Source organism: Nycticebus coucang, chromosome 22 (genome assembly GCF_027406575.1).
Source record: "Nycticebus coucang isolate mNycCou1 chromosome 22, mNycCou1.pri, whole genome shotgun sequence".
Lineage (NCBI taxonomy): Eukaryota > Metazoa > Chordata > Mammalia > Primates > Lorisidae > Nycticebus > Nycticebus coucang.
The window spans coordinates 43,615,060-43,642,731 of record NC_069801.1 but is presented as its reverse complement, the minus strand read 5'-3'; the positions used below and the strand labels follow the sequence as shown (position 1 = coordinate 43,642,731).

The window sequence follows — 27,672 nt, the reverse complement described above, 5'->3', positions numbered from 1 at the left end:
TGCCACAACGCCCAGCTATTTTTTGGTTGCAGTTCAGCCGGGGCTGGGTTTGAACCCACCACCCTCGGTATATGGGGCTGGCGCCCTGTTCACTGAGCCACAAGCGCCACCCATATTTTTTTTTTTTTTTTGAGACAGAGTCTCAAGCTGTGGCCCTGGGTAGAGTACCATGCAGTCACAGCTCACAGCAACCTCAACCTCTTGGGCTTAAGTGATCCTCTTGCCTCAGCCTCCCAAGTAGCTGGGACTACAGGCACCCACCACAACACCCAGCTATTTTTTGTGGGGGGTGGTTATAGTTGTCTTTGTTGTATGGTGGGCCCAGATTTGAACCCGCCAGCTCTGGTGTATATGGCTGGTGCCCTAGCCACTTGAGCTACAGGTGCTGAGGCCTTATTGTATTTTTAAAATAGAAATAATATCTATACTATCATAAATAACTTCTACACAAGACCACACTATCAGCCACAGTAAAATCTCACCATTAGGTGTTACAACTAGAAGAGTCTGTTGAAGAACTCTCTTCTAAAAATGTGGACTAGGGCAGCTCCTGTGGCTCAGTGAGTAGGGCGCTGGTCCCACATACCGAGGGTGGTGGGTTCAAACCCAGCCCTGGCTGAACTGCAACAACAACAAAAAAAAAAGGCGGTGCCTGTGGCTCAAGGAATAGGGCCCCTGCCCCATATGCCGGAGGTGGAGGGTTCAAACCCAGCCCTGGCCAAAAACTGCAACAACAACAACAACAACAAAAATAATGAATAAAATAAAATTAAAAAAAAATGAAGCCGGGCGTTGTGACAGGTGCCTGTAGTCCCAGCTACTCAGAGGCTGAGGCAAGAGAATCACCTAAGCAAGGAGCTGGAGGTTGCTGTGAGCTGTGACACCACAGCTCTCTACCAAGAGCAACAGAGTGAGATTCTGTCTCTAAAAAAAAAAAAAAAACCGTTGACTACACTACTAGATTCAAGATCTATTATGAGAGCACTCAGTAGGTCTGCAAGGAGATAGACAAATTCATACAGGTTACTCCTAGAGCAAAGTCCAAAATAATCCTTGGCTAAACTACAAATTACACACCAATAAAAGAACAGAATTACCAAAGTGGCTCAACATCAAATGAAATATATATAAGAAAGAAGCAAAGTCAAAGAACAGCTAAACAAATATATATGTGGTATGGTTTGACTATGTCTCCTAAAGTTAATAAGCTTGATCCCCAGCAGGGCAATGCTGGGAAGTGGGGCCTACTAGGGAGGTAGTAGGGGCACTTTGAGTCATGGGGGCACTGCCCTCAAGAATGGATTAATGGCATTTTCTGGGGTATGAGTTCCTTACAAAAGAATGAGTTTGGTATATGCTCTCTCACTCTCCTTCTCGCTTGCTTTCTCTCTTTCTCACCATCTCTTGCACTCTCATTATGGGATGATGCAGCAAGAAGCCCCTTACCAGACACTGGAGGCTTACTCTTAGATTTCCCAGTCTCTAGAACTGTGAAAAATAAATCTCTATTCTTTATAAATTACCCAGTTGCAAGTATTGTTATAGCGGCACAAAATGAACTGAAATAGTATGATACGTGAAAATCCAATTCAGCACTCTGGGAGGACAAAGGAGGAGGAATGCTTGGGGCCAGGAGTCTGAGACCAACCCGAACAACAAAAGGAGACCCTGTCTCTGCAAAATTAAAACATTAGCCAAGCATAATAGCTAGTCTCAGGTACTTGGGAGGCTGAGGCAGGAAGGCAGCCTGAGCCCCAATGTTTGAGGTTGCAGTGAGCTATGATGATGCCACTGAACAACACTATCTTAAAGAAAACCATAAATCCAATTCGCTCTGTAAATATCTTCAAATGTAAAGACTCCAAAAACTGGCAACACAGGTGTATTTGAGCATATACTATTAAAAATTTATGAGAACCAGGCTGGGTGTGATGGCTCAGGCCTATAATTTCAGCACTCTGGGAGGCCGAGGGGGTGGACTGCCTAAGATCATGAGTTCAAGACCAGCCTGGGCAAAAGTGAGACCCTGTCTCTAAAAAAAAATAAAAAAACTAGCAACCATGGGTGTTGTGGCAGGCACCTTTAGTCCCAGCTACTCGGGAGGCTGAAACAAGAGGAACCCTTAAGTCCAGGAGTTTGAGGTTGCTGTGAGGTATAATGTCATAGTACTCTACCAAGAGGGACAGAGTAAGACTCCATCTCAAAGGGAAAAAAAAAAAATTTATAAGAACCAATAAGAATTTATCTTGGCCCAGTGAGGTGGCTCATGCCTATAATCCTAGCACTCTGGGAGGCAGAGGCAGGTAGATTGCTTGAGCTCATGGCTTCGAGACCAGCCTGAGCCAAAGCGAGACCCCATGTCTACTAAAAATACAAAAAACTGAGGCAAGAAGATCACGTCAGCCCAAAAGTTGGAGGTTGCTGTGAGCTATGATGTCACCAAGGCGACAGCTTGAGAATCTGTCTTAGAAAAAGAAGAATTTATTTATCTTACTATCCTCCTATAAACAAATAAATCAATAACTTTCCAGTCAACCATCAGTGACTAATTAGAAATTACACATTTTAAAAGACCCTATTCAGAATAGTAATAAACACTTCAATTTAGGAAACTAAACATGTAAGAATTATATCAAGAAACTACAGATACTTTTTGTAGGACATAAATAAAATCAATATCATAAGAAGAAAGCATGTTATACTCCTCAATAGGAAGATTCATACTACAAATATTTGAATTTTCCAAAAATTAGTCTACAAATTTATGGTAACCTCAATCAAAATTTTATCAGGATTTGGTTTTTGTTTGGTTTTATTTTATTTTTATTTATTTTTTGTTTTTGTACGCAGTCTCACTGTGCCACCCTGAGTAGAGTGCTGTGGCATCACAGCTCACAGCAACCTCAAACTCTTGGGCTTAAGCAGTTCTCTTGCCTCAGCCTACCAAGTAGCTGGGAATACAGGCGCCCACCACAACACCCATCTATTTTTTGTTACAATTATCATTGTTGTTTAGCTGACCCAGGCTGGATTCAAACTCAGCCAGCCTCAGTGAATATGGCTGGCACCATAACCACTGTGCAACGGGCACTGAGCCTGGTTTTATTCTTAAATGAATTTGGTAAGTTGATTCTCAAGTTTTATACCAGTACTGCACTGTTACCTAGCGGAACAAATCCTCGTTTGGGTTGTTAATATTACTTCCAATCATGTTCTATAAAAATAGAACTCAAAGGACTACAGAAACATACCCAAGTATAAATGAGAATTCAATAAGTGATAGAGTCGACACCTAAAAATCAGTGGGGGAAAAAAATGAACTATTTTATAAATGATACTTTGTGCAGCTGGCTATCCATATAAGAAAAAATAAAATTAGATTCCTTCACAACACTATACGCAAAACTAAATTCCAGGTGAATTAAAGTTCTAAACAAAAATCAAGCAAAACCCTATAACAGTACTAGAGAAAAATAATCTTGAGATAGGGAAGGCATCTTATTTGGTACCAAACAAAAACCAAAACAGCTAGAATTTATATTTAATTACATAAATAAAAACTTTTGAATAGGGCGGCGCCTGTGGCTCAGTCGGTAAGGCGCCGGCCCCATATACCGAGGGTGGCGGATTCAAACCCAGCCCCGGCCAAACTGCAACCAAAAAATAGCCGGGCGTTGTGGTGGGCGCCTGTAGTCCCAGCTGCTCGGGAGGCTGAGGCAAGAGAATCGCTTAAGCCCAGGAGTTGGAGGTTGCTGTGAGCTGTGTGAGGCCACGGCGATCTACCGAGAGCCATAAAGTGAGACTCTGTCTCTACAAAAAAAAAAAAAAAAAAAACTTTTGAATAAAGAAAGACACCATAAATATAATCAAATGACAAGGAACAGCCTAGAAGAAAATATTTTCACTATATAAAAGTGATGAATTGATGTACGTTATATATAAAAAGATCCTACTAATAAATAAACAACTCAATAAAAATACAGGCAAAGGATAAGAACAAACGATTTACAGAAAAGAGGGAAAAAAATAGAGGCAATCATAAAAATGTAAATTAAAACAAAGTGATTTTATTTTCTAGCCACCAAATTAGTTAAAATAAAAAATTCTGGACGGCGCCTTTGGCTCAGTGAGTAGGGCACTGGCCCCATATACCAAGGGTGGCGGGTTCAAACCTGGCCCCAGCCAAACTGCAATAAAAAATAGCCGGGCGTTGTGGTGGGCGCCTGTAGTCCCAGCTACTTGGGAGGCTGAGGCAAGAGAATCACCTAGGAACTGGAGGTTGCTGTGAGCTGTGTGATGCCACGGCACTCTACCAAGGGTGATAAAGTGAGACTCTGTCTCTACAAAAAAAAAAAATTCTATACAATTAATTTTAATAAAATTAATGTAAAACAAAATGTTGCATCTGGCAATGGCAAGGATATGAGGAAACTAGTATTCTATTTTGCGGAAGTGTAAATTGATTATTTTACAGAACAATATACTTACGTTTATTAACTTAAATCACAATTTAAGTTTGTATACTGAGTAATTCCAATTCTAGGAGTTATGCTACTGTTGCATATGTGCACAAACATACACACATGAATGCTTGTTGCAGTATCAATTGTAAATAACAGAAAATCTAAATATCCAATAATATATGAGTGGCTAAATAAATTATTGTGTATATTATGAAGCATAGCTATCTATATCTGCTGACACAGAAAGCCCTCCAAGATGTACTGTTAAGTAAAAAAAAATGTAAATCACAAAATAATAAACATCATGTCTGTGTGTGCATAGCTCATGCATTATATATGTGTATAAATGCATCAAAACAGAACCAGAAAGGCATACACACAAAAAAAACTGATAATTACATAAGAAGAGCAGGCTGAGATTAAACTTATTTATAATTTAATAAACTAAATCATGATAGAGAATTGCAGCTTTGGAAACAGATACTGGTGAACTGTTCTAAAACCAAAAATCAATTCAAATGTTTAGATAAAAATTTCTCTGCAAAGTGATCCATTCCCTAAACAAAGAAGAAACAAAAGTACAATATACCAACAAAGAAACACTGCGTGGGCATGAAGTCAAGAGTTATAGAAGGAGACACAAAACAGTACAGTTTTATAACCTAGAAACAGACGGCAATTTACAGACATATTCAGTTGAGATGATCCATAAGGCACAGCAGCAAAGGTTCAAAAGGAAACATATTTCAGTGAACCCCTACTCTAGACAGCAGAGTTCAAAATTACAAGCAAGATGTTCTGAAAATGCCACGTCAATGGCATAGGCAATATACCCATACTACTTTAGTGCCCAAAACAACCCACGGGAGCATTTCACAATTTTATTTTCTTAAATAACCTCTCACAATCAACTTTTTAGAAAAAATGAATCAACTCTTGGATAACAAAGAATCATCTTTATTTCATTTACATTTATTTATTTATTTCAGACAGTCTCACTCTGTTGTCCAGGCTAAGTGCTATGGCATCAGCCTCTAGCTCACAGCAACCTCAAACTCCTAGGTTTAAAAGATCCTCGTGCCTCAGTCTCCTGATTAGCTGAGACTACAGGTGCCAGCCAAAAATGCTGGCTATTTTTTTTCTACTTTCAGTAGATACAAGGTCTGGCTCTTGCTCAGGCTGGTCTTAAACTCCTGAGCTCAAGAGATCTTCCCGCCTCAGCTTCCCAGAGTGCTGGGATTAAAGGCATGAGCAACCACACCTGCCCTATCTTCATTTTATTTTATTTATTTATTTTTAGAGACACAGTCTCACCCTATTGCCCTCAGTAGAGTGCCGTGGTGTCACAGCTCATAGCAACTTCCAACTCACGGGCTTAGGCGATTCTCTTGCCTCAGCCTCTCAAGTAGCTGGGACTACAGGTGCCCACCACAACACCCAGCTATTTTTTGTTGCACTTTGGCTGGAGCCAGGTTCGAACCCACCACCTTTGGCATATGGGGACAGCGCCCTACCCACTGAGCCACAGGTGCTACCCAAGGCTCACCTTCATTTTAGATCAATAACTTGTGCTAACAAAAGAAAAGTGTAAGAAAAATCATTATTTGGCTTAGAAAAGCTATACCTGTTTTAAAATTTTTCTTGTATAAAATTTATTTTCATAAATACACATTTTGCTCAATCTAAAATTAGTCTAGGAATACATATTTTTTGATGATATAGTAATCAAATCATAGCCCAGAGTGGGAGCTGTGGCTCATATCTGTAATCCTAGCACTCTGGGAGGCTGAGGAGTATGGATTGCTTGAGCAAGGGTGACTGAGTAAGACTCTACCTCAAAAAAAAGAAAAAATCTCATAGCCCAGCATGAGATTTAATATTGACTACAGATAACTGTACTCATTCTATGTATAATGTAGAGGAGAATATAAGGAGCTTCTAGTTTTTTTATTTTTTTAATAATCACTACTAGGAAAACAGGGGGTCCTGGTTCTTGATGAGAGCCTAACTTCATCAAGGAAAATGCTCTAAACAGTAACCTTAAGGAAAATTTTCCCATATCATTTTCTTTCTTGTCATAACTATACAACAGGAAGAGCACCATAAACCATTCACAAAATAGGCAACTTTTTGCTTAATGAGCATCCCTCTAATCCCAATTACCTTGAACCCAATTATGTCCTGGAATCACTCAAGAAGTAATGACAATCTGTTACCCCCACTCCTTCCTTTCCCATTTACCATTACCCACTCTCTTTCCCACTCCCAACTCCTGGGCCCAAGCACAATATAGACACTTTTATAACACACAGTTAAACCTCTTTTATAGTTGTGGACTAACTTATCAGTTAGTCTGCAACATAGGCAACAGAAAGCCTATTACATATTCTATCATGAAAGGTGTTAAGACCTCATTAAAATTTAAAATGCTTTACTTCCAAGGACACTACTAAGAAAATGAAAGAATCATACAAGATGGGAGGAAAATCTTATAAATCATATACCTGAATAAGGGACTTACCTCTAAAATACATAAACACTTGCAATTCAGTAATAAAAAGATATATAACCTAATTCAAAATAAGCAAAGAAAAAAATTGAAATGTACTACCGTGGAAAATAAAACACTTTATGCCGGCCAGCGCATAGTAAGACTTTGTCTCATAAAAACAAAAACAAAAACAAAAACACTTTATGCCTAGTAGGATGGTTTTATTTATATAGGCATGTGCCACCACACACAGCTAATTTTTCTATTTTTAGTAGAGACAGCAGAGTCTCACTCTTTTTTTTATTTTATTTTATTTTTGTAGAGACAGAGTCTCACTTTATCACCCTCCGTAGAGTGCTGTACCGTAACAGCTACAGCAACCTCCAACTCCTGGGCTTAGGTGATTCTCTCGCCTCAGCTTCCTGAGTAGCTGGGACTACAGGTGCCTGCCACAACACCCAGCTATTTTTTTGCAGTTTGGTAGGGGCTCGGTATATGGGGCCAGCGCCCTGCCCACTGAGCCCACAGGCACCAGCTTTTTTCTTTTTTGAGACAGTCTCACTATGTCGCCCTCAGTAGAGTGCCTCAGCGTCACAGCTCACAGCAACCTCAAACTCTTGAGCTCAAGCAATTCTCTTGCCTCAGCCTCCCCAAGGAGCTGGGACTACAGGTGCCCACCACAATGCCCGGCTATTTTTTGTTGTAGTTGTCATTGTTGGTTAGGTGGCCCAGGCCCGGTTCAAATCCACCACCCTCGTTGTATATGGCTGGCACCATAACCACTGTGCTACACTCACCTAGCCAGCAGGGTCTCTCTCTTGCTCAGGCTGGTCTCAAACTCCTGAGTTCAAGCAATCCACCTGCCTTGACCTCCTAGAGTACTAGGATTATAGGCATGAGCCACCACGCGCAGCCTGGTTATAATTTTTAAAACCACCACCACCAAAAAATAAAAAATAAGTACTTGTTGGTGAGGATGTACAGAAACTGGAACATGTGTACACTGCCGGTGGGAATGTAAAATGGTGCAACGCTTGTGGAAAACAGTTTTGTGGTTCCTCAACAAGTTAAACACAAAACTACCATATGATTCAACAATTCCTCTCCTACGTATATAACCCAAAGAAATTAAAGCACAGACTCAGACAGCTGCTTGTATGTCAGTGTTCACTATAACATTATTCACAATAACCAAAAGGTAGGAAACAATCCAAATGTCCCTCAACAGATGAATAAATAAACCAAATCTGCTATATACATATAATGGAACATTATGCTATCAGAAAAAGGAATGAAGTTCTGACACAAGCTAACATGGATGAACTTTGAAAATATTCTGTTACATGAAATAAACCAGACACAAATGACAAACATGATTCTACTTGTATGAGCTAGCAAGAATAGGCAAAGTCAAGCCAAATTCGGTGGCTCATGCCTGTAATCTTAGCACTCTGGGAGGCCGAGGCAGGTGGATTGCCTGAGCTCAGGAGTTCAAGACCAGCCTGACCAAGAGCAAGACCTAGTTTCTAAAAAAAAAAAAAAAGCCAGGTGTGGCAGTGGGAGCCTGCAGTCCCAGCTACTGGAGAGAGGCTGAGGCGAGAGGATCACTTGAGCCCAAGAGTTTGAGGTTACTGTGAGCTATGACTCTCCAGCACTCTACTGAGGGTGAAAAAGTAGATTCAAAGTTACCAGGACCAGGGGAAGAAGGTAAAGAGGAGTTATTGCTTAATGGGTATTGACTTTTTGTTTGTGGTGTGAAAAAATTTCAGAAATAGACAGTGGTGACTGGCTGAACATTCATTCATACTGTGAATGCAATTAATGCCACTGAACTACACACTTAAAATGGTTAAAATAACTAAATTTCATGCTATAGTTTACCACAACATGAAAAATTAAAAATATAATACACCAAAACTACTCAACTGTATAAATAAGTGAAATTACACAATATGTAATATCTAAAAGTTGTTTAAAAACACTAAATATATATATATTTTTAAATTAGAAACATAGGCTCGGCACCCGTAGCTCAGTGAGTAGGTTGCCGACCACATATATCGAAGCTGGTGGGTCTGAGCCCAGCCTGGGCCTGCTAAACAACAATGACAACTGCAACCAAAAAATAGTCAGGCATTGTGGCGGGGGCCTGGGGAGGCTGAGGCAAGAGAATGGCTTAAGCCCAAGAATTTGAGGTTGCTGAGAGCTATGATGCTAGGAGTAGGGCGCCGGTCCCATATGCCGGAGGTGGCAGGTTCAAAGCCATCCCCGGCCAAAAAAAAAAACACAAAAAAAAAAAAAAAAAAAAGAAACAATTTCCAAAAATAGAGAATTATATACACAGTATGTACTTTTAACACTTATCTGATCATTAGAATTAAAAAATCTAAATTAATTCCACCTTCTCTAAGTAGAAAGACTTTTCTTTTTTCTTTTTGAGACAGTTTCGCTTTGTCACCCTGGACAGAATGCCGTAGTATCATAGCTCACAGTAATCTCTACTCTTGGGCTCAAGCAATTCTCTTGCCTCAGCCTTCTGAGTAGCTGGGACTACAGGCACCTGCCACAACACCCAGCTATTTTTAGAGGCAGGGTGTTGTTCTGGCTCATTCTGGTCTCAAACTTGTTATCTCAGGCAATCCACCTGCCTCGGCCTCTCAAGAGTGCTGGGATTACAGGTGTGAGCCACCATGCCCAGCCTAAATAGAAAGACTTCTTTTCTTTTTCTTTCTTTTTTTTTGTTGTTGCAGTTTGGTGGGGGCCAGGTTTGAAGCCACCACCCTTGGTATATGGGGCCAGCGCCCTACCCACTGAGCCACAGGCGCCGCCCAGAGAGACTTTTCATATCTAATAAACTCTAAAATACTACACAGGCCAGGCTCAGTGGCTCGCACCTGCAATCCTTGCAATTTGGGAGGCCAAGGTGGAAGTATCAATTGAGGCCAGGAGTTTGAGATCAGCATAGGCAACAGTGAGACCCAGTCTTTACAAAAAAATAAAAAATTAGCTGGGTATGATGGTACATGCCTGTAGTCTCAGCTACTCAGGAAGCTGAGGCAAAAGGATTGTTTAAACCCAGGAGTCTAAAGTTGCAGTAAGTATGATACCATTGCACTCTGGCCTAGGAAACAAAGGAAGACTGTCTCAAAAAAAAAGAAAAAACCATATACATTTTTAAAATCTGTTAACTGATTAGTATAGATAATCATTTCCTTATGCCATTGTAAACAATGGGAATATTATGCTCCCCTTAACTACTTTTATCTAAATTGCTCTTTGATCTCTCTTTCATATAGATCTTTTCTAAAATAATAAAAGTTACCATTTACACACTTACTGAATGCCATGTACTGTGATAAACATTGTATAAGTATTACCTCCATTTAATCTTTAACACAACCCAGTAAAGTTACCATTATCATTTTACAAATGAAAATAATCAGAAAAGCCATAGATTCAAACTGAGATTCAAACCAATGTCTGACTTCTATAATAAAGTTGACCCTAATATCTCATTTCTTAAATATTTTAAATTAAAAACACACATATACAATCGTTAGGGGGCTGTGCCTGTGGTTCAAAGGGTTAGGGTGCTGGTCCCATATGCTGGAGGAGGCGGGTTCAAACCCAGCCCCAGCAAAAAAATAAACACACACACACATACAATCGTTATATTTCGAAAAGCTTTCCTTTCCTTTATATGTTCCTCGTTACAACTCTGAAATTCTAGGTAAATGAAATGTAAGAGGGAATTTATTTATTTATTATTATTTTTTTTTTTGGCACTTTATCACCTTCAGTAGAGTGCCGTTGCGTCATAGCTGACAGCAACCTCAAACTCCTGGATTCAAAAGATTCTCTTATGGCAGCCTCCCAAGTAGCTGGGACTACAGGTGCCCGCCACAATGCCCATCTATTTTTAGAGACGGTGGGGGGGGGGTGTCTCGCTTTTGCTCAGGCTGGTCTCAAACCTGTGAGCTCAGGCAACACATCCACCTTGGCCTCCCAGAGTGCGAGGATTATAGGCATGAGCCATGCACCCAGCCTAAGAGGGAATTTATTAAATATAGCTCCTTCATACTCCCATGCATGCAACACAGAAGAAAAAAGAAGGTAGACATATTCATGGTAATTGGAAATTTTGCCTTTTGGGTATGACAATATGGGGTTACATGCTATCTAACACTGAAGTCTTGAGATACAGAGCTATTTTGGAGCTGGCAAGTTGACTTACTCCATACCTCTCATTTTACCAAAGGGAAAAACTGAGATTAGCAGACTTGCCAGTTAATGGAAAGAAAACAGATAGTCGAACCCAGGTCTTTTGTCTCTGTGACTACTATTCCACAGTAGGCCTCCAAAGAAATTCTGAGGTGACTTGCATGGAGATGCAGTGTCTATTGTCTATTGCATGGAGATGCAGAGTCTATTGTCATCAAGCTACACGTATTATGGCCTTAATCACAGAATCTACAGGTAGAAGTCAAGAAAGACATTCAAAGTTGATGGGCTTCATCATTTTGCTATATCCTGGTTTGGAGATGAGATTAGCCACACACAGGGCCAGATTTATTTGACCAACCTTGATTCAGCCAGATTCTAACCATCCTTGCTTCATCCTTGCCTTTTTCTACTTCTGAAACGTTTCCATTTCCACTTTACATTTGCCTCACTCATTAAATAAGTAGCCAAACATGGGCAGTGCCTGGGGCTCAAGGAGTAGGGCGCTGGCCCCATGTACCAGAGGTGGTAGGTTCAAACCCAGCCCCAGCCAAAAAAAAAAAATAAGTAGCAAAACAAAATGAAAAAAAAAAAAAACAACTCTACTCTTTGAAAACGTAAACTGTTAAGCCAATTCCCAATTATGTAATCAAAACATTTATGCTGTCTCCATACTCCCAGTAGATACCAAGAAAATGGAAATTCATGTTATTATCTACTTAAGGCATACACAATTATAAAGGTAAATCCTGTGAGTTAAATCAAACACCAAATACTTTCCAATAGCAAGTATCAATGACTAATACATTCTTGAAACTCCAAACAGAAAGTGAGCAGTAGCCTTTTGTGCAGAGACCTAAGTCAGGCATATTTAATTGCTTATTGATATGGGATATATCCTAATGGTGGTGAAAAGAACCAACTTATGGGTCTTCTGGAGAAAACTGATGGAAACCAGGCATGGAACATGTTTCCCGGGCTCAGTCCTTCAAACTAAAAACCTCTGAAAAGGGCGGCGCCTGTGGCTCAGTGAGCAGGGCGCCGGCCCCATATGCCGAGGGTGGCGGGTTCAAACCCAGCCCCGGCCAAACTGCAACAAAAAAATAGCCGGGCGTTGTGGAGGGCGCCTGTAGTCCCAGCTACTCGGGAGGCTGAGGCAGGAGAATCGCCTAAGCCCAGGAGTTGGAGGTTGCTGTGAGCTGTGTGACACCACGGCACTCTACGGAGGGCAATAAAGTGAAACTCTGTCTCCACAAAAAAAAATAGAAAAACCTCTGAAAATAGCTAAGTAACAACTGGTACTTTTTCCTTTACCAAAGTGATGTTTTGTTATGTTTTACTTACCAGACAGTACGAAGCTGTCAGCAAACAAAATGTCACACCTGTTGTCTGTTAAGTTCTAAATGCTCTTATCACATGTTTAGTCTGTGAAAGTGTTCTTGTTTGTCAAGTTAAAACAACTGAAATGTTAGGGTAAATACATTTTTATATGGCAAATAAGCTAAAGTATTAACTTTAAGGTAACAAAAGTCAGTGTGACCAGGCCAACATGACACAAAGGATAAGATGGTTTACTGTATGTCTCCACTCTTTCTCACTTGGTCAAATAGTCCTACTGGAGCAATTTCTCTAAAATGCTCTGGATTTCAATTCATAAGGCCAACTGTTAAAATGCTATGACTTTGGGAGATTTTCAGTGACTACAGACTTCTCCCATTAGCAACTTGACTGAAATGTGGTATTTAGATTAACAAATTATTTTCACCAAAACTTTAACCCAAAGGGTATAAATCAAGTAGATTTCAAAGGGAACAAGGGTAAGGGGAAGAAATGATATTATAGAGGGGCTTTGAGATAGGGAAGACTTAGGTAAAGACATCTAATTATGATTGGGTTGACTATATACATATACACATATATTTGTTAATGCATAACTAAGCTGGCAGAAGAGTAAAGGAATAACTCACATTTACATAAATCAAGAAACCAAAAATCTATAGGAGTGAGTGCTAGAGTTGCAGCTGCCCTGGGGATGCCCCTGACCCCTAAATCACTAATGGCTACAGCCCGGGATTTAACGGGCCACAGGCTGGGGAAAAGAGACAAATACTGAAGCCTAAATATGGTTGGAGGTCAGATCAAAGAGTTCCACATAAAGTGGAAGCATGATACGCTTCGTGGTTAAGCTAGGGAAAAAAGAACGCACCCCACAGAGACAACAACAAAAATACCTAACCACAAGCCCATACTGATTAGAGAAACTTTCTAAGGATATACTTTTAATTGTTTTTTTTTTTTTTTTTGCAGTTTTTGGCCAGGGCTGGGCTTGAACCCACGACCTCTGGCACATGGGGCCAGTGCCCTACCCCTTTGAGCCACAGGTGCCGCCCTAAGGATATACTTTTTAAAAAGAGGGGAAAAGATCTCAGAAGGGAGCTCTGAGGTACAAAGTAAACAAGTGCATAAAAAAAATGGTATGTAAGCGTGGACGTCATTCTAAATGAACATCACATCTTTGTTATAAAATATGAAACATTAACATGTCATGGGGGATAAAAACTAGTCAACATAGAATTAAAATCTAAGAAAACAAAATAGGACAGAAAATAGAAGTAAGTGTTCTAAGGAGCTTGTATTGTTTGGGAAACAAGTAAAGATATTAACTTAAAGTCTAATTAACTAATATTAGACTTTAAGTGAAATACATGTGCTTGAAACTTCCAGGGTACACTAAAACAAAAGGAATAGACTATATAGTTTCCAAAGTAGGAGAGAATAAATCAGAGAAGAAAGTCCCAAGTCAAAAAGAAGGACAAGGGGAAGAACAACAGATAAAAGACACAGGAAAAATAAGATGATGATGACAATTAAAATAATACTAAACATTTATATGAAACACAGCATGTGCCAGGCATGGCTCTACCCACTTTACACACAGGTGTTTAGCTTACTTATTTGTTTTTGAGACAGTCTCACTGTGTTGACCAGGTAGAATGCAGCAGCATCAGCCTAGCTCACTACAACCTTAAACTCCTGGGCACAAGTGATCCTCCTGCCTCAGCCTCCCAAGTAGCTGGGACTACAGGCAAAACACCTGGCTTTTTAGTAGAGATGGGGTATCACTCTTGCTCAGGTTGGTCTCGAACTTCTGAGCTCTAGGGATGCTCCCACCTTGGTCTTCTACAGTGCTAGGATTATAAGTATGAGCCACTGTACCCAGCCTATTAGCTCATTTAATCCTCACAATGAACCAATGAAATAAATACTATGTATTATCATTCTCATTTTACAGATGTGGAAACTGAGACATTGGGAAGTTAAATGACTTGGACTCTGGAATCTGTACTACATAAATGTCTAATAGACAATATGTAGGTATGACAATTTTTATATTTATTCATGCCCCTTCCATCAATTTTTCAGCTGCTAAGACTCCCTACCAAAAAGTAGGTATTTACCAACACTCAAAACATTTCCTTGAAAGCTATAACCCAACTATAGCACAAGACTATGGGGAAAAGGCCAGGGAAGGGGAAGGGAGGGGGGAAGTTTTGGTGGAGGGAGGGTAATGGGTGGAGCCACATCTACAGTGCATCTTGGAATGGGTACAGGCAAAACTTACTAAATGCAGAATGCAAATGCCTGCATACAGTAACTAAGAAAATGTCATAAAGGCTACGTTGAACAGTTTGATGAGAATATTTCAGAGTGTATATGAAACCCGCACATTGTACCCTTTGATTGCACTGCTATGATTTAACAATAAAAATAAATAAATTAAAACAAAAAACAAAAAACATTTCCTTTATTGACTACAGATAAGTACAGATTAGGAAAGGGAGGAGGTGCTAACGTATATGAAGTAACTAATATGTTATCAGGCACTGTGCCAAACATTTTATCACATGGGTTCTCTTGGTTAATTCTCACAGTCCCCTTTAAAGTAGATTAATAACCCCAATTTTCAGTGGAGGAAACTAAAGAGCCAAAACTTTAAACAACTCACGAAAGGACAGAAACCCAGTCAGTCAAGTCTGGCTTCAAGATCTACTTAACAAATATTTATTGAGCATCAGTTTATACCAGGCATTGTGCTCGGCACTAAAGATACACTGGTAAATTTAAAAATGCAGAGATTTTATCCTTACGGAGCTTATTGTCTAAAGGGGGAGACAATCAAATGAACATAAAAATAAAGATGAATTACAAATAGATAATTGCTATAAAGCTGTGGTTCCCAACCCCTTGGCCCAGTACTCCACCTACTAGGAACTGGTGGAGGATGGGTGGAAGTACTCTACCTCCCTCCATCTCGCCTATACCATGAAAAAACTGTTTTCCATGAAAGTTAGGAACAGGGCAGAGGTAAGCAGGCAATCCAACAAAACAGCTTCATCTGTATTGACAGCTACTCCCAATCTCTCACATCACCACCAACCCCTCTTCCTCTGCCCTCCCTCCTCCATTCTGAAATCCCTGCCTGGGGAAAAATTGTCTTCCATGAAGCTAATCCCTGCTGCCAAAAAGGTTGAGGACCACTGTTAAAAAGGACAGCAAAATTACAAACCGACTAGTTGCAAAATGCTCTGACAGCACGCAATAGAAAAAACTGACCTAGTCTATAAATGTCAAGGCTGCAAGATGTCTGTAAAGAATGAAAAAAATAAAATAAAAAGAAATAGTAATAAGATTAAAGTGTCAGGGCCAGTTTCACTGAGGAAATAACATTTAAGCCCATGGTTCCCAAAGTGGATCCCAAGGCACCCTAGAGCACTGCAGCAAATTCACAAGAGGTTTAAATTTTCAAGGGAAACACAGCAATACTCAACACTTGTTAGACACTATGTGAATGACAAGGTCAAAGTAGTTCAGTTTCAATTAAGATCAAGGTACGTTCCTTTCAATGACATCATCTTTGTGAAGCTAATGTTTTGGTGAGTGACTAACATGGTAAAAAATTAATTCCACAAGAAAATTAATTCCACATGAAAATTAATGTGGAAATGGAAGGGAGGGAAGTGTCCAATCTGATTCTAACACAAGAAACTGCAGTGCCCAACAGGCTTATATATTCCATTAGTATGATTACTTAACAATATAAGGCCAGGTAAGGTGGCTCACGCCTATAAACCTAGTACTCTAGGAGGCTAAGGTGAGTGGATTGCCTGAGCTAACAGGTTTCAGACCAGCCTGAGCCAGAGAGAGACCCCGTCTCTAAAAAATAGCTGGGCATTGTGGCGGGCACCTATAGTCCTAGCTACATGGGAGGCTGTGGCAAGAGGATAGCTTGAACCCAGGAGTTTGAGCCTGCTGTGAGCTATGATGCCATGGCACTCTATCAAGGATGACAAAGTGAGACTCTGCTTCCAAAAAAAAAAAGAGAGACCCTCTTGAGTCCAAGAGTTTGAAGTTGCTGTGAGCTATGACACTACGCTACGGCACTCTACTGAGGGTGACAAAGTGAGACTATCTCAAAAAAAAAAAAAAAATATATTTTTTATTTTTATGTTAATTTATATGTACTATATTATTTCTTCAAATAGCTACTAAGTTGTTGGAAAATAAATACTTATTAAGTATTGTTTGGACCTAATTATTTAATGAATACAACTCTTTTAGGTACACATTATTTCTTTTAGACTAGGGTTGCTATGAAAAAAATTACTGAGACACCAAGAGCAATACAACTGAGAATGTTTGGGAATCTTCAAATTAAGCTAAGATCTGAAGAAATGAGTAAGCATTTCAAAAACCATGAGGTAGAATGGGAGGGAACAGACAGGGACCCCATCCTTAAAAACATTACACTGTAGGGTGGCGCCTGTGGCTCAGTCGGTAGGGCGCCAGCCCCATATACCAAGGGTGGCGGGTTCAAACCCGGCCCCGGCCAAACTGCAACCAAAAAATATCCAGGCGTTGTGGCAGGCGCCTGTAGTCCCAGCTACTTGGGAGGCTGAGGCAAGAGAATCACTTAGGCCCAGGAGTTGGAGGTTGCTGTGAGCTGTGTGACGCCACGGCACTCTACTGAGGGCCATAAAAGTGACTCTGTCTCTACAAAAAAAAAAAAACAAAAAAAAACATTACACTGTAGCTAACAAGGTGAAAGTAAAAGATAAGCAGTTTTAAAATATTAACAATTAACGGGGCAGGTGTGATGGCTTACGCTTATAATCCCAGCCTCATTGGAGGCTAAGGTGGGTGGATCGCCTAAACTCATGCACTCAAGACCAGCCTGAACCAGAGTAAGACCCTGGTTCTAAAAATTACTGGGTTGTTAGGAGGCTGAGGCAAGAGATTCGCTTGAGCCCAGAAGTTTGAGGCTGCTCTGAGCTGTGACGCCATAGCACTCTACCAAAAGCAACAAAGTGAAACTATCTCAAAAAAAAAAAAAAAATTAATGGCTAAGCTTTAATATTTGAAAAATTCTCTCGTATCTTTTATCATGAAATTCTATTAAGTGTTCAACTACTCTCACCAAATTGAGAGCCCCTTAAACCTTGTATTGGTGCCCCCAAGGCACACTATTTCATTCAGGAAGTTTTTTGTTGTTGTTTTTTTTGCATCAACCTCACTTATGTCAGTTTACTCTCAAGTTTTTCACAGAATTGAACCCTCCAAGGAATTATCCTACCCCATGCAAGGATAACTTTATTGGCATATTTCTATCATAGGACTTACTTTTAACAGCAGGGTCTGTGTCTTCTTACTCATTTCAGAAACTATCACAGCACCTGGTTCTCAAAAAATGTATTTTGGGGCTGGGTGCGGTGGCTCACCCCTGTAATCCTAGCACTCTACCAGGCCGAGGCAGGGGATTACTTGAGCTCAGGAGTTCGAGACCAGCCTGAGTAAGAACGAGAACCCCATCTCTAAATATGTAGCCAGGCCTTATGGCAGGCACCTGTAGTCCCAGCCACTGGGGAGGCTGAGGCAAAAGGATCACTTGTGGCCAAGTGTTTGATGTGTGAGCTATGATTCTACAGCACTCTACAGAGGGCAACAACGTGAGGGTATGTCTCAAAAGAAAGAAAGAAAAAGAAAAGTAATGGGACAATTAATTATCAATCAAAATTTAAAATGCTTGTGCCTTCTAACTCAGCAATCTACTTTCAGGAATTTTGCTTACAAAATAAAAGCATCCATATATAATGTCATATATACAAGGAAGTTTACTGAAATACTGAAATAGCAAAATAATCCCCAGAAACTAACCCCCAGAAAGGGAATAGTACACACTCTGGTAACATCTATATTATAGAATATTCTGCACCTACCAATAAAAATGAATTAAATCTGTAGGAAAAGACCTGAAAAAATATTCACAAAACATTTGGAAAAAATATAATAATCCCACTTCAAAGTAAAAAGGCTAAATATTTGCATTTTTGTAAGAATATTAAGAAATGGGGAAGCAGTTAATACAGTGACCTCAGGATTAGAAGGAATTTAACTTTTCTCAGTGAGCAAATATTACTTATGTAACTTAAAATGTAATGGAAAGAAGAGCAGCACCTGTGGCTCAGTGAATAAGGTGCCGGCCCCATATACAGAGAGTGGCAGGTTCAAACCCGGCCCCGGCCAAACTGCAACAAAAAATAGCCGGGCATTGTGGTGGGCCCCTGTAGTCCCAGCTACTTGGGAGGCTGAGGCAAGAGAATCACTTAAGCCCAAGAGTTAGAGGTTGCTGTGAGCTGTGATGCCACAGCACTCTACGCAGGGTGGCAAAGTGAAACTCTGTCTCTAAAAGAAAACAAAATGTAATGGAAAGAAAAGAAACTTTTTAAAAATAAGGATAGTAAATAATCTGGCTGTTCTCCCCTCCTCCAAGTTTTTAACATAAAAATCCCACATTACGTGCAGTGCCTGTGGCTCAAAGGTGTAGGGCGTGGGCCCCATATGTAGGAGGTAGTGGGTTCAAACCCAGCCCCGGTCAAAAACTGCAAAAAAAAAAAAAAAAAAAAATCCCACATTACAAGCATGCTTAATGAAACAGTGGTGCTTGGGCTACACCTGTGGCTCAGTGGGTGGTGTGCCGGCCCCATATACCGAGGGTGGCGGGTTCAAACCCAGCCCCAGCCAAATTGCAACAACAACAACAAAAAAATAGCTGACGAAGAATGAACAAGCAAGCTGAAAATTAAAAAAAAAAAAATAGCCGGGCGTTGTGTGGGGCACCTATTCCCAGCTACTTGGGAGGCTGAGGTAAGAGAATCGCCTAAGTCCAGGAGATGGAGGTTGCTGTGAGTTGTGTGATGCCAGGGTGCCATAAAGTGAGGCAGAGGTGCTGGCTCGGCACCTGTAGCTCAAGCGGCTAAAGCACCAGCCTCATATACCAGAGCCAGCGGGTTTGAATCCAGCCTAGGACTGTCAAACAACGAGGACTACAGCCAAAAAATAGCCAGGCATTGTGGCGGGTGCGTGTAGTCCCAGCTACTTGGGAGGCTGAGGCAAGAGAATCACTTAAGCCCAGGAGTTGGAGGTTGCTGTAAGCGGTGATGTTACAGCACTGTACCCAAGGCAACAGCTTGAGGCTTTCTCTCAAAAAAAAAAAAAAAAAAAAGAAGAAAAGAAACAGTGGTGCTTCAGAAGAATAAAAGATTTTGTGGACCATCTCTTTTACCAATGATTTAAACTTTCTTTAAAAAAGGAAAAAAGACATATTTATAACTCCACTTACACCATCAAAAGGGAAGATGTCTATTTTTTTTTTCTTTTGGCGTCATGGTGTCACACAGCTCACAGCAACCTCCAACTCCTGGGCTTAAGTGATTCTCTTGCCTCAACTTCCCAAGTAGCTAGGACTACAAGGCACCCACCACAACTCCCAGCTATTTTATTGTTGCAGTTTGGCCGGGGCTGGGTTTGAACCTGCCACCCTCGGTATATGGGGCCGGCACCCTACCCACTGAGCCACAGGCGCCAACCGGGGATGAGGTCTACTTCTAAACAACGGACCTCTTGTTTCCTCTGAATGCTAATCTCTTTTGGAAATCTATAATCGAGAGTTCGGTAATCTGTTCAGCATATTTTCACAACCATACCATTTATTCAATGAGAGTAAACAGGGTTACTTGAGAAATCTGAAGACAGCTAGATCACATTCAAACATTTATGGTCCTAAGACTAAGAGACCTAACTGTTACTTGGGCGCCCCCTGGGGACCAAATTTGTAAAATTTTTTACATCATCAGGACAAACGTCCTCTATAAATATACATTCAAAGAAAAATTAAGAACCTACTGTGTCAGGTACAATGTTCAACACTAGGGACACAAAGATAAATAAAATCAAGTTTCTAATTTCTATACACTTAAATTATCCAAAATTTTTTCTAACCAGAGTTAATTAGGATGACCATCAACAGCACAAGTTATCAACAAAGGCCCTGGAGAAAACTGATACAGATAATGATAAAAATGTTTTCTGGATGCTACAGAAAGCAATTTGGCATAGATATAAGCTTTAGTTATGATTTGTTTATATACACAAAATGTTCACAATCTTTAAAAGAGGTTTAAATATTCCTTCTAAATAGCACATGCAAACTTGTGATTGTTATTTTCAAAGATAAGTTTAGGTTACGATGCCACAATTTCTCTTGGGCCAAAATAACAAATATAAATAAAGATTAATTTTAAAAATTCACAAACAGGAATGGGCACAGTGGAGGCCTATAATCCCAGAAGCCAAGGCGGGTGGATTGCCTGACCTCATAGGTTCAAGACCAGCCTGAGCAAGAGCAAGGCTGCTCTAAAAATAGCTGGGTGTTATGGCAGGCGCCCCCAGCTACATGGGAGGATGAGGCAAGAGAATTGCTTGAACCCAAGAGTTTGAGGTTGCTATGAGCTATGACCCCAGGGCACTCTACCCCGGGCAACAAAGCAAGACTCTGTTCCTCCAAAATAAAAATAATAATCAAAAATAACACAGTAGTCTCACAATGATGTTTTAGAAACAAGTGATCTCGCACCAATAACTCCCAACCAAGCACTTGACTCTAAGAAAGTATGATTTTGAAAAATAAACAAATTAAGAGGCAGCACCTGTGGCTCAAAGGAGTAGAGCACCAGCCCCATATGCTGGTGGTGGGTTCAAACCCAGTCCTGGCCAGAAAGTACAAAAAAAAAAAAAAAAGAACAGAAAGAAAGAAAGAAAAAGAAACAAATTTAGTTATGAGAGGACACAGAATCAGAAACAGAAAAATCCGGGCGGCGCCTGGCTCAGTGAGTAGGGCGCCGGCCTCATATGCTGAGGGTGGCGGGTTCAAACCCAGCCCCGGCCAAACTGCAACAACAACAAAAAAAAATAGCCGGGCGTTGTGGTAGGCGCCTGTAGTCCCAGCTGCTCGGGAGGCTGAGGCAAGAGAATCGCGTAAGCCCAAGAGTTAGAGGTTGCTGTGAGCTGTGTGACACCACGGCACTCTACCCGATGGCGGTACAGTGAGACTTTGTCTCTACAAAAAAACGGGCGGCGCCTGTGGTATGCCGAGGGTGGCGGGTTCAAACCCAGCCCCGGCCAAACTGCAACCAAAAAATAGCCGGGTGTTGTGGCGGGCGCCTGTAGTCCCAGCTGCTCAGGAGGCTGAGGCAAGAGAATCGCGTAAGTCCAAGAGTTAGAGGTTGCTGTGAGCCGTGTGACGCCACGGCACTCTACCGGAGGGCGGTACAGTGAGACTCTGTCTCTACAAAAAAAAAAAAAAAAAAACAGAAAAATCCAACAAACAAAACTAAAAAAAGACCTTAGAGGGTAAGGCATCCTAAATTTCTACAGCCAGGATCCAAAGATATACTTTTCACAGCCTGAGTTAGAAGTCAATGTAATAAAGAAATAATTCTATTTCAGCCACATTTCAGGTATAAATCAGTACCTTAAATGAGCTCAATTAGCTTTGGCATGATAGTTGGGGAATTTAACATTCATTTGCATTTAACATTCATTTACCGAAAAAATTATTTCCAAAAATTACAATCTTTTGGGATTTAGCTTATGATTGCCTCAGTAATAAAATACTAATTAAAAAAAAGAAAAAACAGCCTACCTATGTCCCAATTTACCATAGATATTCCAGTGATTATTTAGCCAGCTAGGGATAGCAATTACTAAATTATAAACTATTTGGTATTAGTTGATTGTCAGTTTAATAACATTTATGACAACTAGACTCAAAAGCAAACATTTTCCTGAAAGAAGAGAACAGGTGAAAACAGCTTAAGGTCATATAATTGCAGAAATCTTAAAGAATAATTTATTATTAAACATATCTCATCATGGAATCTCATAACTGATAATCAACAGTTTTAAAATATTATCAGTCATCACTGAACAGTTAAGAATAAGCACAAGCTACAGAATGTATAGATTATTTTTAATCCAGTAGAATAATGTGAGTATTATTGGTTTTGTTGTGGACAGTTAAAGGCATGTTATGATTCAGAAACAAAATACTATATTTAAGTGCATTAAAATATTAACAATCATATAACAATTTTTAAAAAATAATGCTTCTTCACAATAACCACTATAAGATCAGAAGTTTAAAGTAGGGCAACAACTGATTTGCATGTCTGTGTACCAGATATTTTTACCTCACTTGATATTCACAAATGCCATACAATGTAGGTATTTCTATTTTCTCCTTTTATAAAGGAGCTCAAGCTGAAAGTAACAGCTTCTCTGAGCCTAGAGAAACAGTAATGGCAGAGTCAAAATTTGAACCCATGTGTTTGCCACTGCTCCTTCCCCTGTCGTGCTATTTACCTATGAGTCATTTCACATACAAAAGAAAAATATGAAATCACCCAACTGTCTTCTTCTTCTTTTTTTTTTTTAAGACAAGAGTCTCACTTTGTCACACTTGGTAGAATGCCCTGGGATCATAACTCACAGCAACCTCAAACTCTTCAACTGAAATGATTCTCTTGCCTCAGCCTCCTAAGTAGCTGGGACTACAGACACCCGCCACAACCTCTGGCTATTTTTAGAGACTAGGGTCTTGCTCTTGCTCAGCCTGATCTCAAGCCTGTGAGGTAATCCACCCACTTAGGCCTCCAAGAGGGCTAGGATTACAGGCATCAGCCACTGGAGCGACACGGCGCCTGCCCACCTGTCTCCTTTTGTTTTTTTTTTTGTTTGTTTGTTTTTTGGCCGGGGCTGGGTTTGGACCCACCTCCGGCATATAGGACCGGCACCCTACTCACTGAGCCACAGGTGCCACCCTTTTGTTTGTTTTTTTGAGACTGAGTCTCTGTTGCCTGGCTAGAGTGCAGTGGTGCAATCATACTTCACTTGCAATCTCAAACTAATGGGCTCAAGTGATCCTCCTGCCTTAGCCTCCAAATTGTTGTAACTATAGGCTTACGCCATCACCCCTGGCTAATTTTTCTATTTTTAGTAAAGATAGACTCTCAAGTCTTGCTAAGGCTGGTCTCCGACTACTGCCCTCAAGTAATCCTCCCACCTCGACCTCCCAGAGTAATATTAGAGGTGTGTGCACCTCCTATAATCGTAGAAGTAAAATATGACTTGGGTATTACAATTTTAATACAGTTTTTTCCTTTCTCAAAATGTATATACATTCTTTTGGCACCCTCTTTATATATGTGTGTGTGTGTGTGTGTGTGTGTGTGAGTGTGTGTGTGTGTGTGTATGTGTGTGTCCTGGAAGAGGGGGAAATTACTTTGTAAGTTCCTTGTCAAAAACTTCTATTGGTAACGTAGCTTCACAGCGATTCTATGGGTGACTTACGCCACCACTGGTAGCCTCCTTTTCTCACTACCTTGTTTCCTTCTCCCTCAAGCATTCCCGCAGACTGTCCATCAAGAGGTTCTCTTCACAGTTTCACTGAAGCTACCCACGTATAGTAAACTTATCACATTTTAAAACAAAAGGAAAAAAAGTAAAAAGATTTTAGAATGAGAAGGTGTTTATATTCTGAGTAAATCTGGGCACCGAGACTTCTTACTATATGAGAAGGGGCAATTGAGGCTCAGGGAGAGAAAAAGTGACTTGCCCGAGGACAACGCGCCAGGTGGCAGCACGGCCAAAGGCTGAAGCTTGATCTCTGTACACCTCTGCACAGGCTGGCCCTGCCCTAAAGCCCGTGGCGAACCGGGCCCGGGAGAACTAGCTGCAACTCACTGGACGCTTAAAGTAACACCCGCCCCTCGGGGCTCCTTAGTAGGGTAAAGACCGGCTACGTGACAGCTAGTAGTTTTGAGGACCAGGTGAAGGGCGCGGAAAGGAGAAACCCCTCTCGCCTTCAGGCAACTGTGGGACTCTTAACCCAAATCCGCATTCTTGCCACCTTCACCCCCAAGTAATCAGCGACACACTGACACAGTGTGCGCGCTGGGGACCCCCGGAAGCAGGCCCTCCCGAACTCTGTCTCCCAGCACACTGCTCGTACGAATCTGGTCCCCAACGCGTAAGAAAGGGGCGCCGGAACAAAGCGACCCCAGGCGGTCCCCCTGCTGCGGCGGACGCGGACTACGAGTCCCGGCATGCCTCACGCCGGCGGACCCTCGGCACTGCCACGCGGGCGGCGCGGTGGCCGCTGGCACTCGTAGTCCGCAGCTGCGCGCCGCCGGGGGCGCGGACGGCCAGGCGCGCTGCGACAGGCCAGCCCGCACCGGGTCAAGCCCCAGGGAACCCGCCAACTGCCTGGGCCTCACCTCGACGATCCGGGCGCACTGGGTCCCCTTGCCGGCGCCGGGGCCGCCAAGGACAAACACTACCAGCGGCTTCATGAGGCGGGAAGGGCAGAGGAGAAGCGGCCGGCGGCTCAGGAAAGAGAAGCCAAGGCCTAGGACGTGTTGCAGCCGGCGCCCGCAGCGGCTAAGCATACACCGCAGCTCTGCCGGACTCTGAGGGAGCTGACAGCGGCCGGCGCGGCTGAGGCGCGGGGCGGGGCGGGGCGGGGAAGCTGTGGGAGAAAGGGGCGGGAGGAGCCGGCGCCCGCCACCGCCCCGCCGCCGAGGCTGCCCGAGCGTCCGCACCGCGGCCGGAAGGGGAGGAGCTCCTCGCGGCTCGCTCGGCGGCGGTCCCGGCGTCCGGTCTGCGCGCCCCTTTTCTTCTACATCTTTTCGGGTCCTTTGGCGCCTGCAGGTCGCGGGTGTTTTATTCTACGCCTCCGGGCATCTAGTGCTGTCCTGGAGGCTGAGACGTGGTAACACGGCAGAGCAAAACCCATTGTCTCTGCTCGCAAGCAGTTTCAATTCCTTTGGGGTGGGGGGACAGCCGCTGTTTATTTATTCGTGTGCTTACTTATTCAGGTCGGCCGGGATCGCGTTTGAACCCGCCACCCTCGGTATATGGAGTTATAATATGGTTCATTTAGTCAGAGAAGTCCTCAGAAGGGTGACATTTAGCCCAAGACATAGGGATGAGAAAGAGCACAACCAGGCAAAAGCTGGGATAAAAGTGTTGGTCCCACAAAGAGACAAAAGCTTGTGCAAAACCCTAAAACGGGCCAGGTGCAGTGGCTGACGTCTGTAATCCTAGGACTCTGGGAGGCTGAGGTGTGAGGAGCACTTGACGTCAAGAGTTTTAGGCCAGCCTGAGCAAGGCGGAGACTCCGGTCTGTACTAAAAATAGAAACAAAGTAACCAGGTGTGGTGGCCCAGGCCTGTAGTCCCAGTTACTCAGGAGGCTGAGTGAAGCAGGATCGCTTGAGCATTGTAGTGAGCTATGATGATGCCACTGCGGGATAGGGAGTAGGACAGATGGAGACCCTGTTTCAAAACAAAAAACCAAACACTTAAAATAGCTTGGCAAGTTGGAGTAACTGAACAAAGACCAGTGGGACCAGGGTTGGATGAAATGAAAGGAGAATGGGAAACTGTCCTTACAAGTTAACAGGGGGGTGCAAGACCAGAACTGGGGTAAGGGCACAGCTAAAAATAAAGTACAGACCCAACTAAAAATAATGATAGTGATAAGGCACTGCCTTCCTAACCACTACTCCGTAGTTATAGCTGGTGGTCATAAATATTCCTAATGTTGGCTCCGTGCCTGTGGCTCAAGCCGCTAAGGCGCCAGCCACATACACCTGAGCCAGCGGGTTCGAATCCAGCCCTTCTGCAACCAAAAAATAGGCGGGCTATGTGGCAGGCGCCTGTAGTCCCAGCTACTTGGGAGGCTGAGGCAGGAGACTCGCTTGATTCCAGGAGTTGGAAGTTGCTGTGAGCTGTGATGCCGCAGCACTCTACCCAGGGTGACAGCTTGAGACTGTCTCAAAAAAAAATTCCTAATGTTATCAATAATATCACCTTTTTGAAACCTAGGGGTAGTTTTCGAGATATATTCCAGTAAATTGGCTGACCCACCCAGACCAAGGAAGTGACCCAACTGGTTTTACGATCCTGTCCCCCCCACACACACCCAAGAACCTGGTCCTACATTCCAGAGAATTGGCTGAACCACTCAGGCTGGCAGCCTAGGGACTGATGGTTCTGCTCACACCCAATCAATTAGCAGACCCTGAATGCCTAATCCTCTGCCCACCGAGCTGTCTTTAACCCTGTCTCCCAAATTCTTAGAGAAGCAGATTTGAGAAATTCCTCCTGTGTTCCCTCTTAGTGCTATACAGAATAAACTTTTTCTCTACTGTCTGGGTATTGGCTTCCTCTTGAGCATCAAGCAATGAAACTGCTTGGATAGGAACAAATGGAAGGTGAAGAGTTGGGAGAGTTAGGATGGTGGCAATTCATGAGGCCTTTTGGTTATAGAAAGGAATTTGGATTATGTTCTAATTGCAATGGGAAGCCCTTTAACTATCACTCCATTTCCTTCCTTCATCAGGGGACAATAGGGAGAAGAGAAATACTGAACCTTGGTGAGTATAGACCTTTAAAAGTTGGATAGATGAGGAAAAGCCTGAGAAGAAATAGCCAGAAAGGTAGAAGAAAAACCAGGAGAATGTGATATTCCAGCAAAGAAAGGAGCTCAATTCAAGCTCAAAATAAGCTACAACCTTCCAGCTTTTGGGGAGGAAAAGGTAGGACTTAAGCAGCCAACATCAAGGACAAAACTGGTCGTATTAGGAAAAGGAAGCAAGATAATGAGAAAGGCCATATCTAAGCAAATCTGCCACCTTTTCTTTTGTGTACATCACTTAAGTGGGTTTTTTTGTGAGTGTTCTGACAATTAGAATAGAAAGATACTAAGGGTATGGTGTCTGTGGGAAAAGGCATAGGAAGCTGTTAGCATGCTTTCAAGTGAAGGCCTTAGGCCAGAAACAAAAAGTCTTTGTTGCTCCCTTGACAGAGCACCAGACTATGGATTCCACGTATGGTATGGGTGTAAAACTTCTTTGTATACCTACTTACTACAATCTGTCTTGATTTTTCTTTGTCTCCCTGGATAATTATGACCACCTTGCCCATCTCTTTCCAACCATGCTATGCAACTGAGGAAAATATTAATGTGGACAGGAGAAAAGTGAAACTGGGATGCCCATCTCTGCTAAGTGCTTTCCAGAGAATCATTTCCAGAAAGGAC

General features: G+C 42.0%; 1 protein-coding gene across 1 annotated transcript in view; it reads right to left on the bottom strand.

Moving 5' to 3' along the window:
• The window catches only part of CMPK1 (cytidine/uridine monophosphate kinase 1), a 43,219-nt gene extending 18,058 nt beyond the window's left edge, over positions 1 to 25,161 (bottom strand). Inside the window, exon 1 of the mRNA XM_053575965.1 lies at positions 24,846 to 25,161. Coding sequence (XP_053431940.1) covers positions 24,846 to 25,016 — 171 coding nt within the window. The 5' untranslated portion in view covers positions 25,017 to 25,161. The remainder of the gene's footprint in view (positions 1 to 24,845) is intronic.
• Positions 25,162 to 27,672: the final 2,511 nt, after the last annotated feature.